We start from the raw sequence: 26,795 nt of genomic DNA, 5'->3' as shown, positions 1-26,795 counted from the left end.
ACCTGTCGCTGCAATTTACATTTCCCCTTTTAACTTTTCCAACCTCTGACAGGTCATGTGTCTTACTTGTTCTACCATTATATAACAAGTGCAATTTCTTTCACAACGTTTTTGTCAAATTTTTCTCGACCTGTAGTGGTTTTGCTATGATGTCATCAAAAGCCTTTACGTATTACGTAAACGTAATACATTGTATAACTCGTTCTGCCGCTTGTACTACAATGTAATTATGACCCACCATTGTGACATGCTAAAAGAACTATACTGGCTGTCGCTGGAATCCAGACGTACCCTTCATCTTTCCAGCCTTGTGTTTAAGAGCTTTTCTAGGAAGCTCCCGCCCTACCTGAGCAGAATGCTCTCCCCGGCTGTTCCCACCTCCTATAACCTCCCATCCAGTACCAGCACTTTATTTAGTCTACCTCAATACAAAAAAAAAAGCAGCTCGATCCTCCTTTTCCTTCAGAGCACCGCAATTGTGGAACGACCTCCCGCACACTTTCAAATCTTCCCCAGGCCTGAAGTCCTTTAAGTGATCCCTCTCTACATACCTCAAAACAGAATACACCTGTCATGGTTGATTTATATATTCCCTACTAGTTCTATACTAAATTTTGTATATATTGTGTATTTTTATATTGTTTTTATATTTTATTGTACCCTATGGAATCAATGCAATGTTTTGTGAACCCAGAACATACTTGAAAATGAGAGAAATCCTAACGTATCCTTCCTGGTAGAATATTTTATATATATAATCGTATTATGTCCTGGTGCATCCTAAATTCCAAAAAATACAATAAAACAAACTAAAATAGTGCTCATTTTATGTTGAAGAAAATCAATTTGTAAAACTTGAAACTTGTTTTTTGTATACAGTGCATTGACATTTTCTTTTGCTATTAATTCCCTTTTAACTTTCTCTTGGTAATATGTAAAATTGCTACAAAGTTTATTGCCAAAGATCAAGGTCTAAGATACATTTATGGGCCTAGCGGTGACTTGTAGACCATGACAAATTGGTGTCTGAATATGTCCTCAGGGCTTTGTTATAAACCAGTGCACTGTACTAGCAAGGTTCAATTAGCCTATTATTCCGAAGCATATAAATAGAACAATTTGTAACTTTAACCCCTTAAGGACCAAACTTCTGGAATAAAAGGGAATCATGACATGTCACACATGTCATGTGTCCTTAAGGGGTTAAAGAACCTTTCTGTAGAAGTATAATGTATTGAGTGAATGTTTCCTTAGTCCTCCATGACAAAGGATTATGGTTGCGAGTTAAATTTCTGTAGATTAACCATTCTAGCACGAGATTTCTGCATACTCTAGATTTTATTTTCTAACTATCTGATGGGATAGACTTTACTTCATGTACCTGGAAACGTAACCATGTGTAATGCACTACAATGTAAAGGCTAAATATAAAATATGCTGAAGTGCTCTATTTTTCCTTTTTGCAATCATCGTTGCATTCTTTGGGCAGGATATTTTTGTTCCTTTGTTACAATTCATGTGAGACCTCCAGTTTACAAGGGCTTATGAGAGTGCCCGATCCGCTGTTTAAGTTACTTTGATGCATCAGAAATGTGAGTACTCTGACCTTGGTTTAAGGACACAGTATAGGCTCAGGCAACTCCTAGATGCCATTGTAGACCACCACTCCCATTAGGTTCTATTGTGAGCTTGCTGGGACATTTAGACCTTGGCAGCGTGATTGCATAGTATCTCATGTTCATAAATGGTATTTTCAAAAAGGTTGCCACATCTTTGCATGCTTTCTATCCATATCAATCATTATTGATTGCAATCATTATTTTAATCTTGGTTATAATTATTATATTATCATCTTTATTATACTTTATGTTCATCATAGTAGCTAGAGCTGTCAATCTTTTTTCCTTTTTCTTTATATAGACACTAATTGAGAGCAAGTCTCTGCCAGGAACGTATTAAAGACTTATTTTGGTGCCTGACAGAAAGATAAAGGAACTGGCTGCGTGCTCCCCGTTTTTTTTTGTTGTTGTTTTTTTTTGCTGTATCACATTCTCTACTTATATTTATAAACTTTTTGGGTTGGTAGACCGTGGATATCTTTCTTAATCCTAAACCTCTCGGAATATATATATATATATATATATATATATATATAAAAATTTATTTTATTTTTTTTCTCTATATATAATTTGGGATATTCTTGTTCTTGCTTGCCTTTCCTGGCTTGGTGGGGTTATTGTTCCATGTGGTCTGGGGTTGGAGCAGGGTTTTTTAAGTTGTAGGAAGTGGAATTCGGGATACAGACACAAAGCTAGCGGGTCAAGGAATTACTTCTGGGTAATCCAGCAGGCATAGTTCAGAAATCTGTTCAAGGTCAAAGCCTAGGCAGCACAGCCTTACAAGTGAAATGGCAAACAAAGGGTCAGTGTCCAAGACAAGTGTACACAAGTCCAGAAACACAGTACAGTACACAGAGAAACAAAAGCAGGATGAAAGAGCCAGTCGAAATTAGAGTCCAGAAAGTCAGGGTCAAAAATGAACAAATATTATGAAGCCACATCTGCACAATTTGAGGTGGTTTAAGATGCACTGGTTTGAAAAAAAAAAAAAACACCCGACAGAGAGCAATTTTCTTTAGTACTATTCTGCAGTTAATAAGCCAAGGGGAAAATGTATTGAATAATGGTTTGAACATTATCTGAGAAAAAAAAATATTGAGTATTCAATTTGAACTGCTCCAAGAGGGGTGTATTATGGTTTTGGTTCTGATTAATGACGTAGCATTTGATTGCACGCATTATTAAGCAGCTAATTACGTGTGTCTCTCCTTTCTTTAGTGTGATAAATATAGGAAAGGTATTATTGATGGATCTGCGTGCGAAGGACTCTGTGCTAAAGAGACACTCTATTTTGGAAAATGTTTGTCTACAAAACCCAACAACCAGGTAATTTTTATTTTTGCTTTATTTTTATTGAAAAGACTGTATTTCTTTGTATGGACTAAAACTAAAGACATTTGTTCCCTATATACCAAATATAGGACACACCTCAATAATTACATTATGAGTTGTATTAAATCTCAAAATGGTCACCTTCAGCATGTTCTTGCTCAGATCCCAAGCTTTTATACAATTCCCATGGTGATTTGCTAGGATTAAGGCTTGCACGTTGTAGTTCTATAGTTGGGGATTGTAGTAGATTGAGGGCTGGTTCCAAATCTAGGGATTTAGACCTATTCTGCCCAGTGGTCATGACTTCTCCAACAGGGTAATATCTAGCAGAGTCTTCCTATCCAGCACTAGCCAACTAGCAATGCCAATGATCTCCAAGAAAGTTGCAGCAGATAGGTTAAAGATCCCCAGAATTCCTCCACTGAGCCAGACACTCAGTGAAGTTATTTATATAGTGCCAGCATACTCCAGAGCAAGGAATATAAAGTGTAGAACAGAACTAATAGTTTATTCCAGATCCATACAAAATGGAGAGCAAAACCACCAAATGATACTGCACTCAAGAAAGAAAGTGTATATGAATATAAATGTATTGCCACAACTAAATAAAATTGGAAATAGTACTCCTCTATCCTGTGTAAAGACACAAAAGGTATGATGATAGTCCTATTCAATGGTTTGCCCACCACTATAAAAGTGTAGAGACAGAGTATAAAACACTTGGTGTCAAATCACCAAAACACATAGTCTACCTATACACAGCTCAAGTACAAGAAATAAGGTACAGTGCTTGATATGCCTATACAATCAGTCTAAAGTGCAACACAAAACAAAATATACAATATTGCCTGCCAATTATCCTCTGATAAGAATATGAAGATGATTATTCTCAGAAGATAATTGGCAGGCAGTATTGTATATTTTGTTTTGTGTTGCACTTTAGACTGATTGTATAGGTATATCAAGCACTGTACCTTCTTTCTTGTACTTGAGCTGTGTATAGGTAGACTATGTGTTTTGGTGATTTGACACCAAGTGTTTTATAATCTGTCTCTACACTTTTATAGTGGTGGGCAAACCATTGAATAGGACTATCATCATACCTTTGGTGTCTTTACACAGGATAGATGAGTACTATTTCCAATTTTATTTAGTTGTGGCAATACATTTATATTCATATACACTTTCTTTCTTGAGTGCAGTATCATTTGGTGGTTTTGTATTTTGTGATTTAGGGTCTTTAGAGGTGACCCAGATGCCTGCACCTTTTGTTTTGACTGAGCACACTAGTTACAAGGATGGGTGGGGACAGACCATGGCAAGGGCTGTAGACCCTACGGGAGACTTGTAGGAGTGACAGGAAAGCCATCTTGAACTGGTCTGGAAACGCTGTCCTGGAACAGTATTGCAATGCCTTGCCGATTAAAACAATAGGACACCAATAGAGGAGGAAAAAAACACCTAAAATGGACACTCAATACATTTAACTGAAGTCCAATCACACAATATAGGAAGTCCCAACCATTATATACCTGATGGTTAGCCATAGTATCGATAGGGTCCAATTTCCATTGTAACGGTGGGACCATAGGCTCTAGGAAGAAGTCTGGCGACAAGCCTTGTAATTTCTGTTAGTTTGGCATTAGATGGCGTGGGAGTGCAGTACAATGGGCCAATCATTCAAATGTTCTGTTACCGGGATCTACCGTTTGTACAACACCTGCTCTGTTTGCGAATGGAATGAGGTCAGAAGTCCACAGCCATGTATACACAGCATATACACAGACACATGCAGGCACACACTCAAGCTTAGATACATACATTCATAGATACATACTTTAACAGTGAATTTCACAGGCCTTGTTTGTCAAATAGTCTGAATTCCCCAAGATTTGTATTCTGCTGCATGTCCGGAGTACAGCATTCCCCAAACGTATATTGTTTCCAGATTTCTGGGGAATTTATAGGGTTAATTTGAACACATGCCCGTTTTGACTAGTTTTTGACATGCTGCAGTGCTTGTATCCCAGAGAAGAGATTTGTTGAAGTGATACTATCAGTTGCTAACCGAACAAACCCTAATGCTGTTTAACCCAAACAAATCCTGACAATATCACTGTGTGTCACCATAGTCACAAACTTTACACTGATGCTATTTCAAACCATAGCTAACCCTAACAGTAGCAACCTTCAAGCTTGCAAATGCTGCCCATTTATCATGCATTTTTATTCACCTTGATAAAGAAAATTCTGACGTTTTCTCCTCTGAAAGTGACATTGATTACTAGAGAAGTATTTGTATATCTGTGCTATATATCGGAGCAAAGACGTTTGCTCTGGCAGATGTGAGTGAGATAATATGAGGGGAGCACTTTTTTGGAACATGCCTGCACCACAGATGATATATTTTTAAGCACAACAAAATATTTGTTGTTTTATAACAAAGTACTATTATTTGTATTTTTTTTTTAATTATATATAAAATGCTATAAGCATTTATAGCAATTTCTTTTACGCACTTATTTATTGATTTTGTGTATGATTGTGGAGTAAGACAAATAATTGCTGCATATACACAAAGCATATATTTTGTGGTTTTTAAGTCATATAATACTTATTATTCATTCGAATTTTTTTATTTATATATATATATATATATATATATATATATATATATAGAGAGAGAGAGAGAGAAAAGTATAAAAGTGCTAATGAATATATATATATAAATATAAAATAAAAAAAAGCATGATTGCCACTTACTCGCATAATACAGAAAAATCATGGGAGAAGCTGCCTGCTGATTTGCATAAAGGCCTGCAGCAAGCAATTACAAAGAGCTATAAAAGCTGCGTTTTGCCTGCATTAATAGTGCCTCCCATTATATAGCGAATATGAAACAGTTTGATGGGAAAATAGGTACTTGGAATCCATCAGTTCTGCCCGATACCTTATATTTTAGTACTCCTGAAAGCCGTATCCATATTCCAATCACTTAGGAGCTCTGTGTTATGGCTTTTCACATGCCATTTCTGCTGAAAGGCCCTTTTTTTAAATCAAGATTTGGGGAAATTGACATTTTTTTTTTGGTGGAGATTAGTCTGTTGAGTCACCTTAGTAATTGCAATCATTTTAACACTTAAGCAGCTGGGCCAAACTATTTATTAAGAGCTCTGCGCAATACAAAGAGTTGAAGTAAAATGAGCAAATTCCTTGTTAAATAGACACGCTGCTAGACTGTGGGTGGTTGCCCCCCACTCCCAGTTACACCCCCAGGAACAATAACCAAGTTTCCTTTTAATAAAGGTAGATTTGTTTTGGAAAAATTTGACAATTTACTTGAATTTGTAATCGGACTTCAAATTTCCATCCGTGTAACTTAATTTGGCCGCAAAATAAAAATTTAAATAAATCTTTTGGTTCTGCTGTTTTTGTCTTAAAACGTGTGACTTGCATGAGAAATCACAGCTCGCTGTTTAGCGAATGAACCCTTTATTCTTGTAACCTCCAAATTAGATCTGATCCCATTGCGGACAGTTATCTGTTGCAGCATTCAGGAATGTCACTGTCGGATATGTGCTTATGAATGGCTTTTTGTTACCGCATCAGTGTTCACAGCGATTGATTACACTTTAATCTAGTGACTTGGAGCGTCCGAGATGAATACCCATTGAAGTTGAGTAGTATTTAAAAAAAAAAAAGGAAAGGAAAGAAAAAATGCTGTATTGCACACTTTATAAAGATACCCCAATAAAAAAATAGTATTAATAAGATTACAAATTTCAAATGCTGCCTCCCTTTAGGCGTGTGCAGTTACATTCACAACTGTAAAATGTGTTGATATACAATTAACATTTTAGTGAATTACTGATTGTTTACTGCATGAGTACTTATCCCTTCCTTCAAATGATTGCTAGAATTGTCAGAGAAGTCTTAACTATTACTTCTGCCATTTCTTCCTAAAGGATGTAAGGGGTAAGACCTTAGTAAGAAGGTATTAGATCCTCAGACTTATCCTGGCTCATCAAGAAACCCTGCCACGTGGCATCACTCCTTTCGACAAAGCTACATATGTTCTAAAATACATCATACCGATGTGGCATGGCAATAACAGGACATTGCAATATTCACTGCCTGGAGATTGCTGCAGAGTCCGTTATTTATTCACGTCTAAGCCATCTCTTTACTTATTACTAAAAACCTTACAACTGACTTCAGTCAAGGATTACTCTTTTTGTTTCTGCTGTAGCCATGTTGGTGCCCTTTTGATCACATGAACAATGTAAACAGAAAGATCGATCTTTATTTTACAGTTTAATCGTCATTATTACAGTTTAATCTTTATTGTATTTCATATTTGACCTTCCTTTTCTCAGTAGCTTTAGATGTTATCCTGTCAGTACAGCGCCCATCCCTGGATTTTGTCGTTGCCTACAGTGCTTGTCTGGGGTGGTATCCAGCCACAGGGCATTGTCTTTCCTTGTTGGCTTGTATTCTACTTTTTATACCCACCTACTTATGTGACACTTACTAGTTAAAGGAACACGCTATTGTTAAAAATATTTTTAATGTTGACTTGTTAAAATTGTAAGAATAAAAAAAAAAATACAAAATGCTAGAAAACGTACTTATTCCTCTATTTCTACTCTTCCACCGGTTTATTAAAGGGACACTATAGTCACCTGAACAACTACAGTTTAATGTAGTTGTTCAGGTATGATCTATAGCTCCCTGCATGCAATCTAATGTAAACACTGTATTTTCAGAGAAAATACAGTGTTTACATTGATTGATAGGAATACCTCCAGTGGCCGTCACTCAGACAGCCACCAGACGGACTTCCTATCATGTAGGGCCCTAAAAAGGCCCTGTACACGTCAGACGTATTAAAATACGTCTGACGTGTGCAGGAGAGAGAAGGCACTGTGTGCGCGCCTTCTCTCTCCAGCCTGTCTGAGAGGAGAGGTTGTGGGCAAAGACCGCAAGCTTAGGTGTCAGCTCAGCTCGCGGCCGCGAACACCGCGTGAATGCGCGGTAGTGCGCTCAGGACTTCAGAGGGCGGCATGAATGCCGCCCTATGAAGTATGTGCGCATCTGTGGCGAAGCCGCGCATGCGCACAGTGGAGCAATGACGCTTCCAAATAGAAGCGTCTCATTGCTCCCTGCTCGCGCCCGCCTATTTCGTCATTTTGACGAAATAGGGGGCGCAGCTTCACGAGGCTCCCGGCGCTGGAATGAGGTGAGTAAAATCCTCTGCCTGGAGAGTCCCTTTAATCAACTCTGATGACTTTTGTCCAATCGGATACTTTTCATAGAGAAATCGTGAATGAAAATCATCACTGTCTGTCAATCCTTTTTTCTCTATGGGAAACATTAGCTGCCTATTTCATGCGTGATGCTGAATGTGTGGACCTCTTGCAATCGGATGTCTTAAGGAAGAATTGCATCTAGTGGTGCTCAGAGTGCCACTACTCACACGTTTTAGGCAAAGTGTAAACCATGCGACTTCTTAAAGGCAATGTTTTTGCATTGCTAATCAAAAGGGGCAGTATTCAGAGATTGAGAGAGAGGTGCATTTACCTGTAAATGTATATGGTGTCTGGAATCGATTTAATACTGCCCCTTTAAAGCACACATTTTAGTATTCTAAAAGACGTATGTTTCAATGTATGTCTACTGAATAAATGTACTAGGTCCAACTTTATCAATGCAGAATTTGATTCAAATGACCGCTAGATATTATTGAATTTTATACATAAATAAAATGGTTGTGTCAATGGCTTGAGTGTTTATTATATTTTTCCAGGCTTTTTTTTCAGTATTTTTTTTTTTTTTTGCTACACATTTCTATCTATATTTTTTCTATTATTTTATTATTGTAGATTGCTAGATTGTGATACTTTACAAATATGAATATATTCTTGTTTATTTTCCTTCTGTGATTGCCAACCACTAATAAAGCTGCCACTTTCCTTTAGCTGTATTTAGGAATGTGGGGGAACCTAGAAAGCGTTATAAAATGTCAGATGGAAGATGTCCTACGACTTGATTTTGGAGCTGAACTAGAGCCAAGGAAAGAGATTGTGTTATTCGATAAACCAACAAGAGGCACAACGGTGCAGAAGTTCAAAGAAATGGTGTACAGCCTGTTCAAAGTAAGCAAATTCCGACCCTCCCCTTACCGGGACATTATGACATGAGAGGCCTTCGAAATGACACAATAGCTGGTTTTATGTACTGCAGCATGGTTATTTATGTCTTCTGTCTCTGGAACTGTTGTGTAGTACGCTGACCTCAATCTGTGTTGTCAATAACAGAATTATCAAGGAGTGTGTGTTTCTGTCCGTTAGATCTGTTCAACTTTCTGATTGTTTTCCGTAGGAAAAGCCATGTAAAAGCAGAGTCTACATAGTATCGTACAAAATGAGCTGAATATCTTATTAACCCCTTGCATTCCACATGGTAATCTATTGCAGTGCATCACTGTGGTTAAAGGAACTGTATCATTTAAAGATTCAAATAACCTGTTAGAAAGTTAAACATCATCATTTTGTTGTTCCTAATACCCAGATGTCTACATTGTTGTGGGTGTTTCAGAATAGTTGCAGTGAGGTCACGGAAACCCATGTGGCTCTGGTGATTTGGATGTTTCCTAATCCTGTAATACCCTGTGGAGGCCCATGTGACTGTGGTGATCTGTGGGTGTTCCATTCAGCAGCAATGCGGCCACTGCAGCCCTTGTGAAAGTTATTTAATCTTTTTTTGCGGTGAAATTAACAGAATTAATATTTTCCCACAAAGCCTTTTTTTATTATTATTATTAAAGGAAAAAAAAATGTATTCCTATCACTACAGTGTTAAAAACACCATTTAGGTGTCTGCCCCCCTACCCCTTGTCCCTCTTAAAACGCACCGTTATTCAAGCGCCGCGCGGGTCCTCCACCACCACCACCACCACCACCACCACCACCACCACCACCACCACCAAAATTTCCTATCTCGGCTAATCCAATGCTTCCTCATTGGGAAGCTATCGTGAATGTGAAGTAAAATGCTACGCTGCCCCGGCAGTATCTTCTCATTAAATCCGTGCATCTCTATGACTGACTTCATGCAGTGCATGGAGACGCTGAACATCTGTGCTGCACATTGTGTAGCACTGACCCAAAAAGCACCTCTAGTGAGCCTGAGTGCTGCCTAGTGACACTTCCAGTGGCAGCCAATGTAAACGCTGCCTTTTCTCTGAAAAGGCAGCGTTTACATTAAAAAGCATGCAGTGACTGACTATACTCTCCATAACTACAATAAGCTGTACTTGTTCTGGGCACTATAGTGTTTCTTTAATATTATAAATAAATTTAATGTTGCCTCATCTTGGCTCCCTGTCAATCATCATTTTATGCTCTATCCTTTGCACCTGTCAGTCAACATACAGAAAACCTACAGCAAAGAGGAGAAATTAAACAATATTTCTGATTATCATCATCATATGCAATGTTTGCCTTGGTTGTTGGGATACTGGGTTAGGATATAATTCCCGAAAACTTATTTTTTTTGTATTGTGCAAAAGATCACAAACTGGCTTGCACTGCCACAAAAGCATGAACAAGCCCTATAACCATCATACATTAGGACGAAAACTTTTTTTTATATATTTTTTATTTTTGTGCAATAGCCTAACAATGCAACAGAATAGAGACCATGAATATTACAAAGCTTTACAAAGCAATGCTTTTGCACATTTTTTTTTTTTTTATAATTTATAATTTTTATTGTAGCATAGCATTTTATACGTTTTGCATCTCACATAGTTTTGCTACTTTTTAAATGCAGCCATTGCATATAAGATCATAGGTAACAGGTAAACATAACAATCTCGGTAGAGCATAGGTATAATGATATATAAATAGGTATGCATAAACTTTCTAACAGGTGGTTGCATGGTTTTAGTAAGATAAGATAGCATTGCTTCTTAGGGATAGCTTCCTTTTGGGGGGGTATGAGCGATCTGGGAGGTACATGGTACATGGTATTGCAGTTTGTGGGTGGTCTATTGGGCGGTGGGCCCGCTGGAGCAGGATTTCAAAGGTGGAGTCGGACATATAATGTAATAGCCTAAGGGGTAGTCCTTTATTACATGCAGTCCAGGGTATAAGGTACTTGCGGTGTTCAGGTTGTCGGCTGAGGAGTGCCTGTGGGACCGCTCGCTCTAGGGAAAAAGGGTTAGATTCTCTTGACGTCCCATGTCCTGGATGAGGTCGCTGGTGTCTTTGCTGCAGAGGTAGTGCCTGTAGTGGCTTCCATGGATATCCCCAGGTTTTGCAGAAATGCTACAGAGTCACTTACTTGGGTGATGTGTATTCTTTTACCTTCAATGCTGACAGAGAGCCTGCACCCTGGTCCCCATCAGTATTGTATCCCCTTGGTTCTCAGTACTTGGGTGACTTCTTTCATGGAGTGTCGCCAAGTGACCGTTGTCCTGGAGAGGTCATTATAGAACGATAGCTCAGAACCTTCAAACTCATACGTGTTAGCTTCTCGGGCGGCTTCTTGTACCAGTAGCTTGCCTTGGAGAGACTGAAAGCGGATGAGTAGGTCCCGTGGGACATCAGCTGGGGCTCTAGGTGGTTTAGGTATGCGAAAATGAAACTCCAGTAAGACGGATTTTGCTTTCGCTTGTGGTAGCAGGGAGGCTAGTACTCTACGTAAGTAGTGTGTGGTCTCAGGGTCTTGCACAGCTTCTGGTATCCCCCTTATCCGGAGGTTTCGCTGGCGCTTAGCGTCTTCCAGTGCCGCCACTTTATTTCCCAGTATAGTGCTGGTCTTCTTCATTTGGGCCATTTCCCTTTGTAGGGTTTCAATTTTGGCTGCTGTAGCAGCTTCATTTACCTCCACGGCCTGTATGCGGGCTGTCATTCCCTGATTAGGGCCACGTCTGCTGCCGATTGAGCTTTGAACTCTTTGAGCAGATGGAGGATGTCTGCTTTGCTTGCCCGCATTTGGTCAGGAGGTGGAGTGCTCTCTCGTCTAGTGCTCCTTCTCTTTGTCGCTGCCTCAGCGGCCTCCTCCATACTGTCTTCCGAGGAGTTTTCAGAGGCTTCCGCGCGGGCGCCATCTTGGTAGGCCGCGGCCGCGGCGTTGCTCGGAATATCGCCGATATTTTGAGAAGGCGGCAGCGCCTCGTTATGGAGTGTCACGACTAGTAATGTGGTCCAGCACGCAGAAACTATGTAAACATATACATAAGTAAGAAAAGGAAAATAATAGGAAAGAGCGTAAACCGGTCCTTAGAATGGCCGGACTAATACGCTAGAGACAGAGAATGGTCAAAGGGAAAGCCGAGGTCAAGGAAGCCAGAAAATACTCAATACCGATTAAACAAGCCAAGTCAGGGAAACCAGAGATCAGAATAACCAGGGAAACGCCAAGGATCAGGATACCAGGAAATCAGAAACACGAGAATAGCACTTTCAGGAAACCAGGAAACTGAAACCACGACATGGCAAAGTAATGGGGAAAGCTAGGGGTTTAAATACCCCTCTCTAGGCTATGATTGGTCAGAGGGCGACCTCTGACCCCAAAACGTGCGTGTGCGTTGACGTCGTGACGTCACGCACACGTTGGTATAATTCTCGGGGGCTGGGCTAGCAATAGACGCGACCACGCGGTCGGCGCCATCTTGGATCTGGGCGCGATGCCCGGGAGAACTATGTGCGCGGTTCCCGGCTCGCCGACGAGCAGGTAAGCTCGTGTAGTCGGAGCGGTCGTGCCGGTCGGGCACGACCGTGAGGCTCGGCGGGCCGGTGACCGCAACAGTACCCCCCACTCGAAGACCGTGCACCGGGCGGGAAGGACCCGGCTTAAGAGGAAAGCGGTTGTGAAACGACCGGATAAGACGGGGCGCATGGACCCGGTTAGCAGGAACCCAACAACGTTCCTCGGGACCATAACCCTTCCAGTCAACGAGATAGGACAAGACACCTCTGGATAATTTGGAGTCCATGATAGAATGGACTTCGTATTCTTCTTGATCACCCACTACCAAGGGCGGAGGAGGAGTGGATACCCTGGTGTAGCGATTGCAAGTAAGGGGCTTGAGCAGAGACACATGGAAAGTATTCGCTATTCTCATATGAGCCGGTAGTGCCAAAGAATAGGTCACTGGATTAATACGTTGGGTAACTCGAAAGGGACCAATGTACCGAGGGGCAAATTTCATGGATGGGACCTTAAGCTTGATATGTCTCGTGGAGAGCCACACCCTGTCACCTGGAAGATAGACAGGATTAGCGCCCCGTTTCTTGTCAGCTTGGACCTTTGCTCGGAATGAGGCTTTTTGCAGAGCTGAATGGACGGAATCCCAGGTATCATGAATCGATTCTAAACGGGTGTCCAAAGCGGGGATTTCTGTGTCTGAGAATGCAGAAGGTAAAACAGCGGGGTGATAACCCTGATTAACAAAGAATGGACTGTGATTAGAAGATTCATGAGTGGCGTTGTTTCTGGCGAACTCAGCCATGGGTAAGAGCTCATACCAGTTAGATTGATTGGCATTTATAAAGCAACGTAAATAAGCTTCTAAAGACTGATTCGCCCTCTCTGCTGCTCCATTTGTTTGAGGGTGATATGCTGATGAAAAGGAGAGTTCGACGCCCAATTGTTTGCAAAAGGAACGCCAAAACCTAGAAACAAACTGGGTACCTCTGTCAGATACTATGTTTTTGGGTACACCGTGCAACCGAAAGATCTCTCTCAAGAATATTTGAACAAGATCTTGAGCAGATGGTAATTTCTTAAGTGGGACGAAATGTGCCATCTTCGTGAATCTATCAATAACCATAAGGACTGTATTAAACCCGTTTGAACTGGGTAGATCCACAATGAAATCCATGGCCAAGTGGGTCCATGGAGCACTAGGTATGGGCAGTGGTTGTAACAGTCTAGGAGGTGACCTAGGAGGAACTTTAGAAACTGCACATATTTGACATGCCCCAACATAATCTTTGATATCGTTTCTAAGAGCAGGCCACCAAAATCTCCTGGAGACGGCTGAGAGAGTTTTATGGACTCCAGGATGGCCCGCTGTGAGGTTGTCATGGAACAAATCTAGTACCTTCTTTCGAAACTGAGGTGACACATACAGTTTGTCCGGAGGTTTTCCCACAGGTGCCTGAGTTTGATCTGCTATTATGGCACAGAAGAGTGGAGAAGACACTTCGGAAACAGTAGTGGCAATGAGGCATTCAGGAGGTACAATAGGATATATCTCCTGTTCTGGTACTTCATCTGTCTCAAACTGCCGAGAAAGTGCATCTGCCTTGGTGTTTTTAGTACCAGGCCGGTACGTAATTACGAAATTGAATCGGGAGAGGAACAATGACCACCTAGCCTGACGAGAGGACAGTCTCTTAGCGTCCCCAATATAAGCCAAATTCTTATGATCAGTAAAGATCAAAAGTGGCTCTTTGGAACCTTCTAAGAGATGCCTCCATTCCTTAAGGGCAAGTACAATGGCCAAAAGTTCCCTATTCCCTATGTCGTAATTCCTCTCTGCAGGTGTGAGTTTGCGAGAGTAAAATCCACAGGGATGTAAAGGCGTATCAGGACTTTCTCTTTGAGACAGAATGGCTCCAACTCCTGTTTCTGATGCATCCACCTCTAGGATAAATGGTTTGGATGGATCAGGATGGGTCAGGACAGGTGCTGAGGAAAATAAAAATTTTAATTGTTCAAATGCCTCTCTTGCTTCTTTGGGCCAAGATATACAATTTGTTCCTTTTTTTGTTAAATTGGTTATAGGGGAAATCACGGAGGAAAATCCCCTTATGAATTTGCGGTAGTAATTTGCAAAACCTATAAAGCGTTGAGTAGCTTTAAGGCCCTTGGGTAATGGCCACTGTAAGACTGCCTCCAGTTTACGAGGATCCATCTGGAAACCAGACGGAGATATAACGTATCCAAGGAATTGTATCTCCGTTTGGTCAAACTGGCATTTCTCCAGTTTACAGTAAAGGCCGTTTTGTAACAGGGTTTTCAGTACAATTCTCACATGTTCGTGATGTGTCTCTAGGTCTGGGGAATAGATGAGAATGTCGTCCAAATACACTAGAACGAACATGTGAAGGTACTCTCTTAGGACATCGTTAATAAAATCCTGGAATACCGCTGGAGCGTTACATAATCCAAACGGCATAACCAGGTATTCGTAATGTCCCATTCTGGTGTTAAATGCGGTCTTCCATTCGTGACCGTCCTTAATCCTGACTAGATTGTATGCACTTCGGAGATCGAGCTTGGTAAAGACTCGAGCTCCCTTCAATCTGTCAAATAGCTCTGATATAAGGGGAATAGGGTAGGCGTTTTTAATGGTAATCCTATTCAAACCCCTATAATCAATACAAGGGCGTAGGTCTCCTTCTTTTTTAGAGACAAAGAAGAATCCAGCCCCGGCTGGTGAGGAGGACCTACGGATATGACCCTTTCTGAGAGCCTCCTTAATGTATTCCTCTAAACAAAGATTTTCCTGGGGGGACAAGGCATAGATTCCTCCCTTGGGAGGCATAGTCCCTGGTAATAAATTTATAGTACAGTCATAAGGTCTATGAGGAGGTAACCCTTCTGACTGGACCTTGTTAAATACCTCTTTCAAATCCATATACTGTTGTGGAATTTGTGTGGTCAAGGGAGGTGTAACAGGAACATTAATGGTGCCAATAGGTTGTGGGATTTGTTTAAAGCAGACACCTTTGCATCTCTCACCCCAACTCACAATCTCTCCTTCAATCCAATCCAAACGTGGATTGTGTTTAAGGAGCCAAGGGAAACCGAGTATTATCGGAACTGTAGGTGAAGAGATAATTTGAAAGGCCATTTCTTCAGAATGGAGAACACCCACTGAAACAGTGATTGGCAGAGTTTCGTGTGTGATGAAAGGCTGGGTAAGAGGCCTCCCATCAATGGCCTCGACTGCTATAGGTTTCTCTTTATGTCTTAAGGGCAGGAGATGTTTTGCAGAGAATTCTTTGTCTAGGAAATTCTCCGCTGCCCCAGAGTCAATCATAGCCTCACATTGAACAGTAGTGTTCTCGAAAGATAAGGTTACTTTGATAAGGAAACGGTTCTTAGTCAATTTAGGGGACATATACATCACACCTAAGGTCGGTCCCCGTACGTGCCTTAGGTGTGCAAGTTTTCCGGCCGAACCGGGCATGACGACCTTAGATGCCCCTTCTTGCCACAATACATACATAACCCCTCGTTACGTCTGTGTTGTCTCTCTGCCTCAGTGAGTTTAGCACTACCCAATTGCATGGGTTCAGGTTCTGGAAGAGGCGTTTGGCTACTCACCACTGGGTTAGAGAAACGAGGAGCTATGGACAAATTAGAGCGTCTGTTGCGTTGTTTGTTTTTCTCTCTCTCTCTGAGCCGGTTGTCAATGTCTATCATGTAGGCAATAAACTCGTTAAGACTAACCGGAAGGTCTCTAGCTGCAGTCTCATCGTGTATATTCTCAGCTAAACCTTCAGAGAAAGCAGCCACCAGACCGCTATTGGTCCAATCAACCTCAGACGCTAATGTCCTGAACTCTATAGCATAATCGGCTACAGAACGACTGCCTTGCTTGATTCGCATAAGGGCTTTGGCAGCGTTCTTCTCCCTGCCTTTAGGTTCAAATGTAGCTTTAAAGGCCGTAAGAAAAGTATTGTAATCACGGGCTACTGCGTCACCACTTTCCCATAAGGGGTTAGCCCAGGTCAAAGCTTTTCCAGTTAATTGGTTCATCAGATAGATCAAAAATAGGCTATCTGTTGGGAATGAACCTGGGGAGGCCTCAAAGTGGTATTCAATTTGGTTTAAAAAACCTCTGAATTCCTTAGAATCACCTCCATAGCGGGGGGGCGGTGACAAGGTTATGGACGGTGGTTTATGTGGTACGGGAACCACTACAGGTGGCGGAACCACAGGTGGTACCGGAGGGACCTCTAAATAGGCAGTCCTCTGGAGTAAGGTCTGAAATGCCTGGGCAAATTGGTCTAACCTGTGGTCCATATCCTCCACCCTACTCTCACATGCGATCATATGCTTGCATAGTTCTGCAGGATCCATGGCCATGTCGTAATGTCACGACTAGTAATGTGGTCCAGCACGCAGAAACTATGTAAACATATACATAAGTAAGAAAAGGAAAATAATAGGAAAGAGCGTAAACCGGTCCTTAGAATGGCCGGACTAATACGCTAGAGACAGAGAATGGTCAAAGGGAAAGCCGAGGTCAAGGAAGCCAGAAAATACTCAATACCGATTAAACAAGCCAAGTCAGGGAAACCAGAGATCAGAATAACCAGGGAAACGCCAAGGATCAGGATACCAGGAAATCAGAAACACGAGAATAGCACTTTCAGGAAACCAGGAAACTGAAACCACGACATGGCAAAGTAATGGGGAAAGCTAGGGGTTTAAATACCCCTCTCTAGGCTATGATTGGTCAGAGGGCGACCTCTGACCCCAAAACGTGCGTGTGCGTTGACGTCGTGACGTCACGCACACGTTGGTATAATTCTCGGGGGCTGGGCTAGCAATAGACGCGACCACGCGGTCGGCGCCATCTTGGATCTGGGCGCGATGCCCGGGAGAACTATGTGCGCGGTTCCCGGCTCGCCGACGAGCAGGTAAGCTCGTGTAGTCGGAGCGGTCGTGCCGGTCGGGCACGACCGTGAGGCTCGGCGGGCCGGTGACCGCAACAGTACCCCCCACTCGAAGACCGTGCACCGGGCGGGAAGGACCCGGCTTAAGAGGAAAGCGGTTGTGAAACGACCGGATAAGACGGGGCGCATGGACCCGGTTAGCAGGAACCCAACAACGTTCCTCGGGACCATAACCCTTCCAGTCAACGAGATAGGACAAGACACCTCTGGATAATTTGGAGTCCATGATAGAATGGACTTCGTATTCTTCTTGATCACCCACTACCAAGGGCGGAGGAGGAGTGGATACCCTGGTGTAGCGATTGCAAGTAAGGGGCTTGAGCAGAGACACATGGAAAGTATTCGCTATTCTCATATGAGCCGGTAGTGCCAAAGAATAGGTCACTGGATTAATACGTTGGGTAACTCGAAAGGGACCAATGTACCGAGGGGCAAATTTCATGGATGGGACCTTAAGCTTGATATGTCTCGTGGAGAGCCACACCCTGTCACCTGGAAGATAGACAGGATTAGCGCCCCGTTTCTTGTCAGCTTGGACCTTTGCTCGGAATGAGGCTTTTTGCAGAGCTGAATGGACGGAATCCCAGGTATCATGAATCGATTCTAAACGGGTGTCCAAAGCGGGGATTTCTGTGTCTGAGAATGCAGAAGGTAAAACAGCGGGGTGATAACCCTGATTAACAAAGAATGGACTGTGATTAGAAGATTCATGAGTGGCGTTGTTTCTGGCGAACTCAGCCATGGGTAAGAGCTCATACCAGTTAGATTGATTGGCATTTATAAAGCAACGTAAATAAGCTTCTAAAGACTGATTCGCCCTCTCTGCTGCTCCATTTGTTTGAGGGTGATATGCTGATGAAAAGGAGAGTTCGACGCCCAATTGTTTGCAAAAGGAACGCCAAAACCTAGAAACAAACTGGGTACCTCTGTCAGATACTATGTTTTTGGGTACACCGTGCAACCGAAAGATCTCTCTCAAGAATATTTGAACAAGATCTTGAGCAGATGGTAATTTCTTAAGTGGGACGAAATGTGCCATCTTCGTGAATCTATCAATAACCATAAGGACTGTATTAAACCCGTTTGAACTGGGTAGATCCACAATGAAATCCATGGCCAAGTGGGTCCATGGAGCACTAGGTATGGGCAGTGGTTGTAACAGTCTAGGAGGTGACCTAGGAGGAACTTTAGAAACTGCACATATTTGACATGCCCCAACATAATCTTTGATATCGTTTCTAAGAGCAGGCCACCAAAATCTCCTGGAGACGGCTGAGAGAGTTTTATGGACTCCAGGATGGCCCGCTGTGAGGTTGTCATGGAACAAATCTAGTACCTTCTTTCGAAACTGAGGTGACACATACAGTTTGTCCGGAGGTTTTCCCACAGGTGCCTGAGTTTGATCTGCTATTATGGCACAGAAGAGTGGAGAAGACACTTCGGAAACAGTAGTGGCAATGAGGCATTCAGGAGGTACAATAGGATATATCTCCTGTTCTGGTACTTCATCTGTCTCAAACTGCCGAGAAAGTGCATCTGCCTTGGTGTTTTTAGTACCAGGCCGGTACGTAATTACGAAATTGAATCGGGAGAGGAACAATGACCACCTAGCCTGACGAGAGGACAGTCTCTTAGCGTCCCCAATATAAGCCAAATTCTTATGATCAGTAAAGATCAAAAGTGGCTCTTTGGAACCTTCTAAGAGATGCCTCCATTCCTTAAGGGCAAGTACAATGGCCAAAAGTTCCCTATTCCCTATGTCGTAATTCCTCTCTGCAGGTGTGAGTTTGCGAGAGTAAAATCCACAGGGATGTAAAGGCGTATCAGGACTTTCTCTTTGAGACAGAATGGCTCCAACTCCTGTTTCTGATGCATCCACCTCTAGGATAAATGGTTTGGATGGATCAGGATGGGTCAGGACAGGTGCTGAGGAAAATAAAAATTTTAATTGTTCAAATGCCTCTCTTGCTTCTTTGGGCCAAGATATACAATTTGTTCCTTTTTTTGTTAAATTGGTTATAGGGGAAATCACGGAGGAAAATCCCCTTATGAATTTGCGGTAGTAATTTGCAAAACCTATAAAGCGTTGAGTAGCTTTAAGGCCCTTGGGTAATGGCCACTGTAAGACTGCCTCCAGTTTACGAGGATCCATCTGGAAACCAGACGGAGATATAACGTATCCAAGGAATTGTATCTCCGTTTGGTCAAACTGGCATTTCTCCAGTTTACAGTAAAGGCCGTTTTGTAACAGGGTTTTCAGTACAATTCTCACATGTTCGTGATGTGTCTCTAGGTCTGGGGAATAGATGAGAATGTCGTCCAAATACACTAGAACGAACATGTGAAGGTACTCTCTTAGGACATCGTTAATAAAATCCTGGAATACCGCTGGAGCGTTACATAATCCAAACGGCATAACCAGGTATTCGTAATGTCCCATTCTGGTGTTAAATGCGGTCTTCCATTCGTGACCGTCCTTAATCCTGACTAGATTGTATGCACTTCGGAGATCGAGCTTGGTAAAGACTCGAGCTCCCTTCAATCTGTCAAATAGCTCTGATATAAGGGGAATAGGGTAGGCGTTTTTAATGGTAATCCTATTCAAACCCCTATAATCAATACAAGGGCGTAGGTCTCCTTCTTTTTTAGAGACAAAGAAGAATCCAGCCCCGGCTGGTGAGGAGGACCTACGGATATGACCCTTTCTGAGAGCCTCCTTAATGTATTCCTCTAAACAAAGATTTTCCTGGGGGGACAAGGCATAGATTCCTCCCTTGGGAGGCATAGTCCCTGGTAATAAATTTATAGTACAGTCATAAGGTCTATGAGGAGGTAACCCTTCTGACTGGACCTTGTTAAATACCTCTTTCAAATCCATATACTGTTGTGGAATTTGTGTGGTCAAGGGAGGTGTAACAGGAACATTAATGGTGCCAATAGGTTGTGGGATTTGTTTAAAGCAGACACCTTTGCATCTCTCACCCCAACTCACAATCTCTCCTTCAATCCAATCCAAACGTGGATTGTGTTTAAGGAGCCAAGGGAAACCGAGTATTATCGGAACTGTAGGTGAAGAGATAATTTGAAAGGCCATTTCTTCAGAATGGAGAACACCCACTGAAACAGTGATTGGCAGAGTTTCGTGTGTGATGAAAGGCTGGGTAAGAGGCCTCCCATCAATGGCCTCGACTGCTATAGGTTTCTCTTTATGTCTTAAGGGCAGGAGATGTTTTGCAGAGAATTCTTTGTCTAGGAAATTCTCCGCTGCCCCAGAGTCAATCATAGCCTCACATTGAACAGTAGTGTTCTCGAAAGATAAGGTTACTTTGATAAGGAAACGGTTCTTAGTCAATTTAGGGGACATATACATCACACCTAAGGTCGGTCCCCGTACGTGCCTTAGGTGTGCAAGTTTTCCGGCCGAACCGGGCATGACGACCTTAGATGCCCCTTCTTGCCACAATACATACATAACCCCTCGTTACGTCTGTGTTGTCTCTCTGCCTCAGTGAGTTTAGCACTACCCAATTGCATGGGTTCAGGTTCTGGAAGAGGCGTTTGGCTACTCACCACTGGGTTAGAGAAACGAGGAGCTATGGACAAATTAGAGCGTCTGTTGCGTTGTTTGTTTTTCTCTCTCTCTCTGAGCCGGTTGTCAATGTCTATCATGTAGGCAATAAACTCGTTAAGACTAACCGGAAGGTCTCTAGCTGCAGTCTCATCGTGTATATTCTCAGCTAAACCTTCAGAGAAAGCAGCCACCAGACCGCTATTGGTCCAATCAACCTCAGACGCTAATGTCCTGAACTCTATAGCATAATCGGCTACAGAACGACTGCCTTGCTTGATTCGCATAAGGGCTTTGGCAGCGTTCTTCTCCCTGCCTTTAGGTTCAAATGTAGCTTTAAAGGCCGTAAGAAAAGTATTGTAATCACGGGCTACTGCGTCACCACTTTCCCATAAGGGGTTAGCCCAGGTCAAAGCTTTTCCAGTTAATTGGTTCATCAGATAGATCAAAAATAGGCTATCTGTTGGGAATGAACCTGGGGAGGCCTCAAAGTGGTATTCAATTTGGTTTAAAAAACCTCTGAATTCCTTAGAATCACCTCCATAGCGGGGGGGCGGTGACAAGGTTATGGACGGTGGTTTATGTGGTACGGGAACCACTACAGGTGGCGGAACCACAGGTGGTACCGGAGGGACCTCTAAATAGGCAGTCCTCTGGAGTAAGGTCTGAAATGCCTGGGCAAATTGGTCTAACCTGTGGTCCATATCCTCCACCCTACTCTCACATGCGATCATATGCTTGCATAGTTCTGCAGGATCCATGGCCATGTCGTAATGTCACGACTAGTAATGTGGTCCAGCACGCAGAAACTATGTAAACATATACATAAGTAAGAAAAGGAAAATAATAGGAAAGAGCGTAAACCGGTCCTTAGAATGGCCGGACTAATACGCTAGAGACAGAGAATGGTCAAAGGGAAAGCCGAGGTCAAGGAAGCCAGAAAATACTCAATACCGATTAAACAAGCCAAGTCAGGGAAACCAGAGATCAGAATAACCAGGGAAACGCCAAGGATCAGGATACCAGGAAATCAGAAACACGAGAATAGCACTTTCAGGAAACCAGGAAACTGAAACCACGACATGGCAAAGTAATGGGGAAAGCTAGGGGTTTAAATACCCCTCTCTAGGCTATGATTGGTCAGAGGGCGACCTCTGACCCCAAAACGTGCGTGTGCGTTGACGTCGTGACGTCACGCACACGTTGGTATAATTCTCGGGGGCTGGGCTAGCAATAGACGCGACCACGCGGTCGGCGCCATCTTGGATCTGGGCGCGATGCCCGGGAGAACTATGTGCGCGGTTCCCGGCTCGCCGACGAGCAGGTAAGCTCGTGTAGTCGGAGCGGCCGTGCCGGTCGGGCACGACCGTGAGGCTCGGCGGGCCGGTGACCGCAACATGGAGCTGTTTGGATTTGCGTCCCATTGTGTTCTGATCGTTGTTGGGCAGTGGTTGGGCTTTTCTGAACCGCCGATTTTGTCGTTTGTGAGTGTATTTCTCCCGGAGCTCAGTGCTCGCATGTCTGCTTGGGTTGCTCGCTAGCTCCGCCCCCCCCTTTTGCACATTTTTAAATGGTGAGATATATTTAGCACAGTGTCCATACAACCAAAGAGATAAAATGAAGACTAAAATCTACACACTAGCTGTGTGTCAGCCTAAAGCTATATGAACTACAGGGGATGGGCACAAAATCAGTAGGAGAATAACACAAATAGGTGTGTTCCTAGTGTCCAAAAGGGCATTTTACTCAGAAAATGTTGAGACCCAGAAGGTGGAATCTGAGTAAAAAGTATGTCTTACATCATGATTATTAAATTAGGATCATTCTGGCTTCTTGGAGACATGACCAGATTAAGTGTTTGTATGGCCATACAATATAATTAAATTTCTCACACATTTATTTTACATGCTTATTATTGTAACATTTTATATAATATCCTAAAATAAATTCTTAGTTCTGTAACAACCTCCTGTTCGAGTTCCAAAAGTAATTTCGATATCTGCTATAAGAATTAAAGCTAATTCCACCGTTTTCTTGAAGAAAACTAATGCTGTAGTATTACAATTTAATTCATGTGAAATATTTATTAAATCACATTTAAAAAAGAAAGGTGGTGGCATAACTATGGTTACATTTATTTATTTTTATGCACACCTCTCAAATTTGTTCGTTTTCTAAATTATTCTTTCAGCAATTAGGTTGCTTCCGTTGTGGGTTTAATGGAGCCATTATTTTTTTTGCAGATAACAAAGTAAGCAGGAAAAGAATCCAGTGTAAACAATTGCTTTTTTTTTTTTTCTTAAGAGAATATTTAACGAGCAACTTTGTTTGTTTTAAACACTTCCTCATGTTATCCCTGAGTTAATGTCACATGTCACCAAACGCATAAAACTTTGTAGTTTTCGTTTTGTGTAGTCCTCCGGAAACGTAAAGGAATGTTACCATGAAAGTATCCTTAAAGGGACACTAACACAAAAGGTTTTTAAACTCAACCTATTTTGTTTTTATTTTATTCCAATTTTATTTCATTTCACAAACTGGAGCAGCACACAGAATATTGCATATTCAAAGTACAAAAAAATACATTTGGCAATTAGAGGGAGTACATTAGCACAAATATATACTGGTATTTATATATAGTCATGGCTTTGACTTCAGGGGGCCATTGATTTTGCCCTGCAGGAAGAAGATAAATCACATCTCCTAAAAAACATTTAGTTAGACTTGCTAAGATCCTGGAAATAATACCAATGGAGCTTTTAATCACTGCATTCATTATCTAGGTTTTGTCTGCAAAGGTCCTTTAACCATAAGATATTTTTTTTTTCTTATAAATAGTTTGAATACTTTATATCTTGGTATATGATTGGATGATCGGTCTCCTATTGCAATGGCAAAAGTTAAAGCAACAATTGGGGAATCATAACATCTTCATCTAAATTAAGTTGTTATGGTGCCAAAGGTTCCCGGGCACTGGCTTTTAGGGGGTTAAACCATTTGTAAATGGTTTAACCCCCAAAGTCTGTGCTCCAGTGCTGGATTACTCTTGGAAAAGGTACGTAGATTTTTTTTTTTTTTTTGGTGCCAGAAGGGGGTGCTCACTGAGTGACAACTGACCACTCTAAGCCAATCAGCTGACACCCGTACCTGATTTTCCGAGCCTTTTGTTATGAAGAATTTCAGAAGGTGGAAAGCGAGCAGGGCAGAGCGATTTATTGCTGGAGCACTCCCTTTAGGGTTTAAAACTGTTCACGAATGGTTTAGCCCTAAAGGGAAGTCTGCACTAGGGACCTCTTGGCACCTTGACAACTTTATTTCGATATTCCATTTAGTGTGCCAGTCAGTCCAGATTTACACTGTATATTTGTTACTGTTCTAAATTTACTTTTAATTTTCTTTTTGTTTGTTTTTTTTAGACTAAATTGGGTGATCAAGGTAATCTTCGAGATCTAGTAAATCTGATCCTGAATGCAGCGGATGGAAATAAAGATGGCCACGTGTCACTTCCTGAGGCCAAGTCAGCATGGGCACTATTACAGCTCAATGAGTTCTTGTTGATGGTGATCTTGCAAGATAAGGAACACACACCAAAACTCCTGGGATTTTGTGGGGATCTTTATATAACTGAGCGAGTACCATACACATATCTGTATGGAATAAGCCTGCCATGGGTATTTGAAGTATTTATTCCTGTTGGACTAAGAAAACGTATGGACCAATGGTTCACTCCATCTTGGCCAAGGAAAGCCAAGATAGTTATAGGTCTTCTGGAATTTGTGGAAGACATTTTCCATGGGCCTTATGGAAACTTTTTCATGTGTGATGTAAGTGCCAACAACTTTGGATATAACAATAAATATGACTTGAAAATGGTGGACATGAGAAAAATAGTACCAGAAATTAGCTTGAAGGACTTTATAAAAGACAGGCCATGTGAGTCTGATAATGACTGTGTTTATGGTACAGACTGCCGTACATCGTGCGACCAAAGTAAAAAGAGGTGCACAGCTGATATAACCCAACCAAATTTGGCAAAAGTCTGCCTTCTAGTGAAGGACTATCTACTGCGTGGAACTCCTTCTGAAATTCGAGAAGAGTTGGAGAAGCAGCTTTATTCTTGCATTGCCCTCAGAATTGCAGCCAAGCAGATGGAAATGGAACATTCATTAATATTAAACAATTTAAAAGCTCTTTTATGGAAGAAAATATCTCATACTAATGACTCGTAAGAACATGCATTTAACGGAGAGGGACCTTGGCACTTTTGTGGCAAAAACAAAGAAAGGTTTGGTTTTTGTGTGTTCTAAAGAATTTTATTTTCCTTACCATCATGGCATTTCTCAAACCACAAGACAGAACAGTATTTTACACTTAAATCAACAGTGTCACTTTGTGAAATCTCACTAGTGTAAATTTCCACAGTCAATGTGTCATTTTACATGAAGGATTCCTGTGTCCTCACATATTCTAGCTCTTCACAGACTGGACAAACAAAAATGTCGTAGGGACTTAAACAGCAAGAATTGAGGAGAGATCTCAGCTGAACAAAATAAAAAGTATTGCTCTTCTAGATTCTTCTAAATTCTCCACATTTGCTGTTTTCAGGAATTTACAATGATGTGAAATTGCCTCATATTCTTCTTTTGGTGTAGTTGAAAACATTGGCCAAATGACCACTCATGACATAGTGTGGTTTAATAGAAGCTGCTCTTTTAAAGGCATTCTAGAACACTTCAAGATAAAGTTTACTGATACTTAGCATGGAAATTTTGCACATTGTTGTTCAGAGAACCACTAATATGAACATTAAAGTTGTAGAATTGTTGCCTACATGGTTCAGATGCTTTTTAAATTCTATTTCACTTAATATATATATTTTTTTCATTGACAAGGAAAATTTGGAAACTCTTGTGTATTGATAATGTCCTTCCTCCTCTAAGAATGAGCTGTGCCTCTGTGTTATCTGCTTGTATCTATAGAAAAGTCTGAGGTTTTTCTCGATATGGTCAGTTAAATGGTTCTCTACAGGATTTTTCAGTAACGTGAGAACTCAACGTGAATTTGAAATTTCTGGTCAAAATAGCCAAACTAGAAAACTTCCATGAAATCTGAAATTCACTTTGGATTTTTACTTTCGTGAATAACCCTGTATACTGTGAATTATAATTTTTTTCTTTGTCATGTAAGCTCCACCGTGATTCTAAACCCACCCATGGTGATGGCGACCATCATACACCATTTATTTGCTGTACAAATCTATGCTGTACCGATCTTATCATAAACAAAAATAATGAGAATCTGTTAAGGTTTTTGTTCTGTTTTCATTTTGGTTTTAGATTTAAGTCAGAGGAACCCTAGGTACACATATATTTACCATAGCACTTAATAGTCACTATATACTTGAATGGATTGTAACAAAATGCATTTCTGTGAAAAAATGATTCTATTAAAAAAAAATAATACAAAAAACTTCAACAGGTCAATTAGAATAATGCAAACCTGTTCATTCTTTGTATATATTTTTAATTATTGGAAACATTGGGTCGTCAACTTATTCTGCAACAAAAATGT

The 26,795-nt window shown here is 41.5% G+C and overlaps 1 protein-coding gene across 3 annotated transcripts in view; it reads left to right on the top strand.

The window, feature by feature from the left end:
* Positions 1 to 26,521, top strand: part of DIPK1A (divergent protein kinase domain 1A) — a 103,557-nt gene extending 77,036 nt beyond the window's left edge. For all 3 annotated transcript variants that reach the window (XM_063428399.1, XM_063428402.1, XM_063428401.1), the window contains exons 4-6: positions 2,838 to 2,945; positions 8,930 to 9,106; positions 24,641 to 26,521. In XM_063428399.1, the coding sequence (XP_063284469.1) occupies positions 2,838 to 2,945; positions 8,930 to 9,106; positions 24,641 to 25,453 (1,098 nt within the window). In that variant the 3' untranslated portion in view covers positions 25,454 to 26,521. The remainder of the gene's footprint in view (positions 1 to 2,837; positions 2,946 to 8,929; positions 9,107 to 24,640) is intronic.
* The last annotated feature ends 274 nt before the right edge of the window (positions 26,522 to 26,795 follow it).

Source organism: Pelobates fuscus, chromosome 7, assembly GCF_036172605.1.
Source record: "Pelobates fuscus isolate aPelFus1 chromosome 7, aPelFus1.pri, whole genome shotgun sequence".
Lineage (NCBI taxonomy): Eukaryota > Metazoa > Chordata > Amphibia > Anura > Pelobatidae > Pelobates > Pelobates fuscus.
Note: the sequence above shows the minus strand (reverse complement) of the source record. Positions and strands in the feature narration are given on the sequence as shown.